Source organism: Taurulus bubalis (assembly GCF_910589615.1).
Source record: "Taurulus bubalis genome assembly, chromosome: 1".
Lineage (NCBI taxonomy): Eukaryota > Metazoa > Chordata > Actinopteri > Perciformes > Cottidae > Taurulus > Taurulus bubalis.
The window spans coordinates 38,512,951-38,523,124 of record NC_136589.1 but is presented as its reverse complement, the minus strand read 5'-3'; the positions used below and the strand labels follow the sequence as shown (position 1 = coordinate 38,523,124).

At 38.1% G+C, this 10,174-nt stretch overlaps 1 protein-coding gene across 2 annotated transcripts; it reads right to left on the bottom strand.

Annotated features, from left to right (window-relative positions):
* Positions 1-4,958: 4,958 nt before the first annotated feature.
* cdk5 (cyclin dependent kinase 5) lies at positions 4,959-9,826 on the bottom strand (the record flags this gene model as incomplete). 2 transcript variants are annotated; one of them, XM_079226342.1, is made up of 12 exons in its annotated part: positions 4,959-5,281; positions 5,467-5,547; positions 5,651-5,714; positions 5,871-5,967; positions 6,270-6,366; positions 8,387-8,461; positions 8,623-8,718; positions 8,871-8,927; positions 9,014-9,074; positions 9,185-9,252; positions 9,354-9,442; positions 9,790-9,826. In XM_079226342.1, 12 exons carry the CDS (start codon positions 9,824-9,826, stop codon positions 5,195-5,197), a joined length of 909 nt encoding a protein of 302 aa, XP_079082468.1. In that variant the 3' UTR covers positions 4,959-5,194. The 2 variants fall into 2 exon arrangements, with proteins under 2 accessions (XP_079082468.1, XP_079082469.1); XM_079226343.1 differs by lacking the exon at positions 8,623-8,718.
* Between the last annotated feature and the right edge of the window lie 348 nt (positions 9,827-10,174).

Below are 10,174 nucleotides of genomic sequence, written 5' to 3'. Positions count from 1 at the left end.
ATGTGAGACCTTTGTCCAATATATTTATCAATATATCTATATATAGATATATATATATATAGAGAGAGATACACGTTTTGTTTCATCTGTTCTTACACCAGAAGGAAGTTGGACTTTCTATCTGGGTGGACTGTAAGTGTCTTTGAGTTTCTGGTGATTATAACGTGACTGCAACTAAATAGACTTTATTAGATACAAGAGAATTGCCTCAAAACATAAAAACCACCACGCACCTCAGCCCCATTTAGTTTAATTGATTTATAACAGAAATGCATTGTACAATTCTACCATTGTATCCTATTATTATTATTATTATTACCATCCCAGAACATGTAATCAGTCACAAATAAAAGTTTGTGATGTATAAATGATCAAGTATAATAAACTCTATATTTACCCATCTTACTCACGTAGACAACTTTTCTTATCTTCGTGTGAGTCTTACTTCCTCTTTTGTTAATGTTCACTGTTATTTAAATCCTTGACACTACAGATATGGACTTGTAGGTACACGTACATATCCTCGCTATAAATACTTTACTGGAAATTCAGAGTAGTTTTTTTTTTTTTATGTGAAACTTTCAAGTATAATGCCAATCTAGTTAAGTGGTGTTCATAACACTGTAGCTTTATTACTCTGTTGTCTGTGTATTAGATGACTGTTGATGTGAAGCACAAACCCTTGGAGATCAGCCATCACTTGAAAGCCAATGACTGGACGTCTATGGTTGTGACTACCTTTTATGGCTCTAGTTTCAACTGCACAGGCTGTTACACGTGGTGTGTTCACTGCTCCAGCATTAATAGGAATAAGAGAGTACTCCAAGAGGAGCCAGAGACTTTATCAAATGGAAATTTTACTTTTCAGGAAACAAAAAAAAGTTGTATCAGTGTGGTTGTGTCATGAGCAATAAATGCACTAAATCAGATACAAGTGTTATCAAATTTACATTAAAAAAAAAAATATATATATATATTTGGGATTCCCATTTTCAATTCATGATGTATTCAACAGCTGGAATGGATGAAGACTGAACAGCTGCCAACTGCAACACAGATGTATATGACAATTGTATATTAACCATCATTAGCCAATTATAGACACACAAATGCCAATTCATGTTACACAATGATGCTATTCTGATGATGCTGCATTTGCCATGACGATAGTGAGAGTGTGTGTGCGTGTGCGTGCGCGCGTGTCATGTTATCCTGTTTCAAAAGAATAACAATGACTCAGCATTTACCGCAAACTGTGGATGTAGGATTTGTGAAAATGTGCCGGGTCTTTACCTCCCCACCCCCCTCCACCTCACACACCCCTGCCTTACTACCAGTCACAGAACAGCAGAGTGTATCTGAACTGGCAGAAACTATTACTGAACTGTTTGTGCTCATTAAGTAGTCCTGATATTTAGTGCAGTTATGGCCAAGTAGAAAACCGTGTTCTATATATTTCCTTCACCCAACGCCTAGATTTGAACTATTTTGACATCACCCATTTACTTCCTTGCATGCCCATTATGTATTCCTATTATCTCTGGTCTCTTAATGTAATCTTAGCCATGCTATTCACTTTGTATGGTCCAAAAATGTATTTTTGGAGCCAGATGAATCAAAACGATGTTCTCCTCAAACCGGGTTTGGGATTGTGCAATTCTCAAAAAGAAAGATATTCTGCAGATGTGAAGAAAAAACAGCTTTATCTACGGATTCAATGAACACAATGTAGCTTGAAGTCAAACTAAAGTGTGCCTTCAAGACTGGTTCTCACAGGTAACACCAAGACTTTCATGCGCACCAACATCTGGAGAACGGAACTTGCTTCATCTGGCTCTACGTGCTTTATGTGCATTTTATTGTAGATATGTGATTTTAACTCTGAACTGTACATTAAATAGTTAATACACACTTAACTATGCGTAACGTAGTCGGTCTCAAGTCAAACTGTCACTTTACTCACAAACCCAACCGCTTTTCCCAGAAGAAAAGTTGCTTGTTTGACGTGTAGAGATGTCTGTGGTTGTTTTTCCTTCTCATTGGACAGATGTGCGCTCACAGATCCCCGCAGTGCTGCAGGGGAAAGTCATGTTGTAGGCTAAACCAGAAGATAGCTACAAAAAGCCAAATGGGATTTTAGATTATTGCAGAAAATAAGTTCTGTGGTTTGTGAGACTTGTACATTTTGTTTATTATGATAGTCCTCACAAGTGAACACCACTTTTATGATTTTTGAGGCGTGAATGCAATCGGCAGAAGTAAAAAGCTAACATTAGTCTATAACTAGTTTGCGTGATGCCTTTTTGCCACTTGTTCGTAACCACCTTTTCTTTATAAAGACACTTAATGTTAAATGTAAAATCAAAATTCATAATCGTGGTATCCGCTGACATATTTGATGTCTGAGAACAAAACATTCTAATCTATTAAACTAACCATAGAGATTATCGCAGGCATCTAACCAAAAAAAGAAATGCTGACTCATTTGCGGGTCTTTTCTTCAGCACTTTATAGTCCTGATGAAGCAGCTGAAAGCCTGGCGTCCAGTAAAGCTGACAAAATGTGTTTGAGATTCAGTCTACTGGATTCTTTTTTTCCTTTTACTATTTACAACAAAAGTGTTTCCAAAATTCAGGAGTAGTTGAGATGACTTACAAATGAGCAAGCTGGATAAATTGTTTTCTAAGGAAAAGAAACATTTACAAATTCAAATCTAACCACAAGGACCATTTAGTCGCTGTCCTGGAGCTTTCAATCATATCCCACGATCCTTTTGCGCAGACTGTCTTGACCAATGAAATCTCCACAAACGCTACTGAAAGAGCCTTGTGGTGAGGGAGTTCAGAATTAACTTTGAAACCAACATGAACGAGAAAAGGCCAATTTGACCATCTGGCAAACTCCATCTGATGAGGAAGATCACCCGATATGATCAAAAGACCCAGAACAGCTACTACTTAATGGACCTTCCATTGACGGTTGTGTCCGTTTACAAGGTCAAGAATGAACTTGCGATCTAAAAAGCAAACGTATTTATGTCCACTCTGCTCAATATTGAATCGTATTGGCTGAAATATACACAAAAAGGCCGACCAACACAAACAAAAGATACTAGCAAAGTGCAAAATCCATTCTTCATTCAAAATTAAGCAGTGTGTCTGAAATGTCCTGTCATCTGGGGATAAGGAAATACTGAGAGCAAATGCCTTGTTTTTATCATTATAACTTAATCCTCTCACACAACCTTCAAAACATACTAAATCCTGAAAAGAGGCCGCTAAATGCTTTCGATCTCAGTCACATTAAATCACTCAAAAGGAGAGTTTCTGTACCGAATGAAGCGGTGCTACCTTTAAACGAATGCAAAACAAATGGGCAGACATTCCATCATTAATAAATACATGCATCCATTATCTTGGTTACATCATCAGCAAAATGAAAATAAACCCTTTCCCTATTAACACGGCTACTTCTAACACAACTCATCATGCAGGCTTTCATGGGATGAGTAGCGCTCGAACACTCTGGAGTAAAATAACACTGCAAGCTCTTAACAATGTTAATATAATAAGTAACCAGGATGGAAACAGCTAATGGTGCAAAACAATCATATGAAAATACAGATTATCAGTGGATTACCTGGATTCTTTCATCTCTAATTTAACAATTACAAAAGCATTTCAATAAAGCTAAAAGACTGTAATTATGATACAGATGATGTTAAAAAACTAAGTAATGTGTCACTAATAGCCCACAAGTCATTAACATGTAGATGTATGTATATTGGCCCGTGTATTGATAACCGGCTATGATCCAGCTGTCAGTGTTCACCACATTTAATATTCATATACTAAACATATTCAAATAAAAGTTACAAAGTGCACAAAAGACAAAATACAAAAAAGGGAAAACTAAAAAGCCTGAGAAAAAGAAAATAAATCATAAATTACCTTCTCGTGCTATTATACAATCTTGTGAAAGGAAATGGGACAAAGAGTTGTACTGTTGGTGAGTGAAACATGAGAACTGAAGTCTGTTGTAAATCAAAAAAAAGATAAGTGTAATTTACAGGTCTGTAATCGCCTATTAATCTGCTGGAAATAAGTATGTAATTTGGTACTAAATACTGGGAAAACATTGTTCAATTGGTACCCTTCCAGTTACTCATTTGAATAGTTTTCAGTCAGTGCAAAGCAGACCAACGGAACATCCTAAATGTTTATTTTGTGTACAGAAACATTACATTTTGTATATATGGAAAATAGTTTCCAATATTAGGTGAATAATTTATCAATATTTACTTAAATTTAAATAGAGTAATTCCGTCAAGAAAAAACATTTGTACCAACTCACATACAGTAGTTCCAGCCAGGGAAATTCCCTGAAAGTAATTTTTAAATCACAGACTTGTATAATAATGTGATACAAAAAACTATAATCCAAAAAATTCAATATTGATTTAAGCCTTTAAAATGCTCAAATTGATATCCCTTGCTTGTGATTCCCAAACTGACAGATCAAATTATTTAATTTAGCTTTGAAATAGCAACATTATAGCATTAGCTGACCGAAGAGTCTGTAGTCTCCAGCTAACGTATTACACTAATAGATCACATAACAGATGCACCAGCACCAGACCAGCGTATATTGAGGCTAATAAGGAACACACTGTGGTACAGTATTGCGAAAAAAATTGTTTTAGATGATTGAGGAAACCGTGTAACCATGTAACAGCCTGCCTATACACATCTCAATTCTTTAATAACTATATTTAAATTATTATCATAAAAAAAAAAACTGTTTATGATTTGCGTTTATGGCCAATATATATATATATATATATATATATATATATATATATATATATATATATATAATTAATTAATTATTAATGGGGCTTCTGGTTGACAACCGTTTCCACAGGTATCAAATGTATGTAATGCGACACATAGGGCTAATTAACTTGGAGGCGCACGTGTACCAAATTAAAACAGAGTTGCAACTTAAAAAGAGCCCAAAACCTTGCAGAGCCAACAGGACTTTGTTCCACACTGAGGCACAACAGAATATAATGCAGAGGAGTGTTTGAAAAACCGGTGAGGGATTTGCCTTGTTGAGACTGGTACTGATGACCCAACCGAGTGGAGGAGGATTGATTCTCGCGGCTGAGATTCAGCAAGTGGCCATTTAGCATTTAGGGCGGGCAGAAATCAGCAAAGTAAGGGTGCTGCAAGGCCTCCTCTGCAGAGATCCTCTGGACAGGATTACATTTTAACAGGTTCTGGGTGAGATCAAAGAAAACATTTGAATAAGTGAACCGCAGTGTCAAATTTCCTGCAAGCAAATGTGAATACTACCAAAAAGAAAATGGGTTGGTCATTTTAAGATGCTTAACTATTTGCACAAAATAAACTTTTTTTTTTAAATCCACCACAGAAACTGTAGACAAGTTGAGAGTGGAAGTACCTGCAGTAGATCCCGTCCTGTGCTACTTAGTTTGGGAACCACATTCACCAGCGAGGTGGTGGCGGGATACATGGGATATGGCTGCAGGCAGAAAGAGAAGCAGTGAATTATAGTTCAGTAACCCTCGGGACTATATACTCCATCCACTGTGAGTCTCACAAAACACATTGTATTAATAAGTTACCTTGTAATCGGGGAGTTTCGTCATTGTCTGCCACTGTTCCTCAGTTGGTGTACCCAGCAATGTACTGAGTGGTTAAAGAAAAGCTTTTGAGGCTTGTCCAACCTGTTTAGACTTACTGTTTGTAAATTATTCATCACATAGTCGATCAATAGTTCTGCCTGAACAGAGCCTCCGTGCTGTCAGAGTGTATCAGCAGAGGACACAAGTTGTCAATACCTACAAATGTTCAGGGGGAAAAAAAGGATATCTGAAGATTCTTTTCAACTGGTCGTCCACGTCGTTGCCGGGGAATAAAGGCCTTCCAGCATTAGCCAGCTCTGAATGGGACATGGAATCAAATTAATTCACAATTATTATTTGTATATGGTGTACCCATAAAACAACCTACACATGACTAGCTTTTAATTTTATCAGTTTAAATTATACTTTCCAAAGTGGGTGCTGAACCCTGTATGCAATGTTTAACCACAGTAGCCGATACTGATAATTTAAGATTCATATATATCATAATAATATAATATTAATATTAACAGTATCCTACTCACAATAGCTAACAGAACAAAGTTTGAGAAACAAGAATAGAGTGACGTATATTAATATCAACAAATAACAAACAAACCTGCAAATATGCATCCTGCAGACCACATGTCAATAGAGGTAGAATAAAGCTTAGCACCAAACAGCACATCGGGAGGCCGGTACCACAAAGTCACCACCTACGTCAAATCACAGAGGGGAGTGTAAGAATTAGAGCCAAATCACACCAGTTATCACAGCCAAACCGCTGTTAACAGAACTGCTCAGGCATTCAGTGTAATGACCTTTCTCTGAGGCGGGTGTTATTTTGTACCGACACGGCCACACTGCAACCAAAACTAAATGGTGTACTCGTATCAGCAATCTGGTTTCCATTACCACATCCAGACAATTCTCACAAACTGCCTCTTTGTCAGGTGTCAAGTGTTTTAGAACCATTTTCCTAAGTTATACGGAAATGTGTTTGGTAAAAATGAATAAAATAAAATTATAGAAAAGTTGTATTTCCCAGAGAGATTGTGTGGGCTGACTGAGGTAGCTGCGTTTCAGCTCGAAAAGTTGAAAAGTTCAATTCAGTACAGATGCCAATGATGCAACCACCTGCTACAGAACCACTGCTAACTTTTTGTCATTTTTACAGGAAAAAATAAAAGTAAAATGTTTGCATCCTCCAACCGGAAAATCATTGATGTGCTTTCAGCTGCTAAGTAAGTGAACAATTTCCCATATTTAGACATGAGCATTTGCGGTGGTCGTTTTTACAATGTAAAAAAAAATTAAATATCTAGAAGAATACTTTATGGAGTAGAAACAAAAAGTATTTGGAGGGAACGGCATACATTTCCTTTAGATAAAACTGCAGAAAAAAACATTTATAATGCTCTACTGAATAGTACCTCTGCTACTGCTTCAATTCTTGGAACGATTGTGTCATCTACGAAAAACACTGATGAACTCTACTCTCTATTGGCAGGCAATAATGCTGATAGATTTAAGAACTTCAGTCACTGTATTTAATTCATGCTGCATGTACTGCATAAAGTATGTCCATGTAGTGTGAAACAGCTGGAGGATCATTCATTTATTCTTGCTAAACCAGTGCTAAGAGTCCCAGGGTAATACAACCTCTGAAATAAAATGACCTTTTAAAATGACCTTACTTCAAATTCTCAGTGCTTCAAACTCGGTTCCCCTCTAGGTTTTCTGTTTATTACATTTTCAGATCAGTAGTAGTAATCCTGGGTCAAGTGTCGCCTCATGGGATTGGTGCGCTGGGCCCTTAGGTCAGCCAACCGAATCCACTAAGCCTATGTGAGGCTTGCCTGTCATTTCTCTCAGAGCATCAGCAACAACACAACATAAAAACACCACTTAAACCACATGCTGCAGTGTGATTGACTGTCTCCCATCATTAAATTAACGGCTTAACTTCAGGACCTCAGTGGATATCGGCAGTTTACACAAATGAAGAGCATTTTAACAGGGAACGTCGCAGTCAAGGCCACATCTCTGCCCTTGAAGTTGCAGTTTGCTAGTTAGATGTGCCATATTTTAATATTACTCTTTATAGAGAGATACAAGTGAGGTTGTTTTCCAGTGTGAAGACAAAGCCAGAAAGCTTTTAATTTATTGCTTGTAAAAATGAATCTTTCACGTTTTGCTTTACTGTAGCATCTACAATTTCAGAACTGAGAGATCATGAATTGGGCTCAACTCTTTTTTTTGTCTCCTAACCAAATCATTTTAGATGGGCACTCAAAATGCCACACTAAAATGCTTAGACCGTGTCTACTGATTTCTAGTTATAGTATGATCTACAACTCTCCTATCGGCAAGGAATTAGGATTATATTTATATGGAGAACATTAAATACTTGTTTCTACACGGGTGTGAATTTGTATAATATCAAAGATAAAATTAATTAAGCAATAGAAAATATAATATTTGATATTTAAACTTTGCTACACAGAGATGATACAACTTATTTTAAAGCCTGGTTTAAAGCGCAACCATCATATTGTCATCACCCAATTTAAGATCCCACAAAGGCAGGCAAAATGCTCAGAAATTAGTCTCTGGCTTGGTTTATCTTTAGGTATTGAATATTCCAAAAATCAATGCCATTTCACGCAGGCTGCACATCTCAAGATGGAAGAAGTCAGTTATTGGCACCTGCCGTGTTAATGAAGTACAACCTACCTCTGCTGAGTAACACCTCACAGGAATGCCAAAGGCGCGAGCCAACCCGAAGTCAGCCAGCTTCAACTCCCCATTCTACAAGGGACGCAAAGGACCAAATATTACCAGATGATACGAACACAGACCGATACACTACAGCCTCTACTGGGCATCCGATTCGACTTTAAATTTAACACATGCGGTTACTGATTTCAAGTTTGCATAGTCTAAAAATCTAAATGCACCTGAACACTTACTCTGTTTATGAGCAGATTCTGAGGCTTCAGATCTCTATGAAGAACGTTTCGACTGTGACAGAAAGCGAGGCCTTTCAACAGCTGGTACATGAACGACTGCATCGGAGAGAGAAAAGACTTGAGTTTAAGGACAAAACGACCTTGAAGCAGTTCATTCCATGTTCCACACGATGTTACTGACATCCTGATGTTAATCTAGGTGTTAATATAGTATGCATTTTAAACTATCGAAGCAGTTTCTCTCTCACCTTCACAGTTTCAGGATCTAGATCTCCATTGCAGCTGTCAAAATACTTCTTCAAATCCTGCAGTTGAAAAGAGACACACATTATAGTCTTGGAAGGAACAGTCAACACACCCTTGTTAACATGTTTGGGATTGACCATCTCACCTGATCACAATATTCAAACACCAAGGTTAACTTCTTGTCACTGTGCAAAACATCATGTAGTCTGGAGGAGACAGAACAGCTTTAAGTTGATTGTTGTTGACATCAGGGGTTTCAATGCAAACTGTTCCCTGTTGCTCCCACAAAACAACAGGTTCAATGCAGCAGACTGACCTGACAATGTTTTTATGCTTTAGCTCCTTCAGAAGGCAGATTTCTCTCAGAGCAGAACTTGGCACCCCCTGGAGAAAAGACACCCCAGTTAGAGTAGAACGAGCCTGCTGACAACTCGCTCGCATATTATTAAATTAATATAATTATTATGTTTAAAACATAGCGTCACCTCGTCGTCGTCGTCCAACCGGACCCTTTTCAAAGCCACAATTTCGTGGGTTTCTCTGTTTTTAGCCTTGAAAACGGTCCCGTACGTCCCTGTGGAGCAGACAGCGTTAAATTAAACCGGTTGATGATGATGATGATGATGGCATAGCAACGTCTAGCCACCTAGCTAGCTAGCTAGCTAGCTAGCTAGTTAGCTAGATATATACATAGCAACATATCGTAAAAGGTGGCGGTCAAAAAGGTCTTCTGACAGATCTCGTCTCTGCCGCATACCGTTAATACTGTAGAAGTAAAAACCGCACACACGGCTTTGCATGAGAATAACAACGGAATTAGTCGCCGGAGGCACAAGACTGGCAAGCTAACGTTAGCTAGCATTAGCTACATGTTAGCAAACCGGCTAATATTAACTTTCATGAAAAGCGTATTAGACTCACCCTCCCCGATTTTTTCAAGCTTTTCGTATTTCTGCATGTTTGGCCAGTGAAGCCAGCCTTGGACAAGCTAGCAAACCAAATGACTGATTGAATCCCCAGATCGGGGGGAGGGGCGGGGGAGGGGATTGGGGGGGGTTAATAATGTTGTGATGGATAACGTTAGCTTAAAGCTATCTGCATTTGCTGCTCCTGGTCGCTCCGCAGCCCAGCTTGTGTTGTTGGTTCATCTAGAGGCCAAACGGGGAAATGCATCTAGACCAAAGGCTCCAAAACAGCGACGTCTTTCGTAGCAGAAGAAATGTTCCGTTCGTGCCTCATTTAATGGCAGACTTTGGTTGTAGAAGGAGGGCAAGGTGACCTGATACAGAGGGTTAACTAGTTCAGA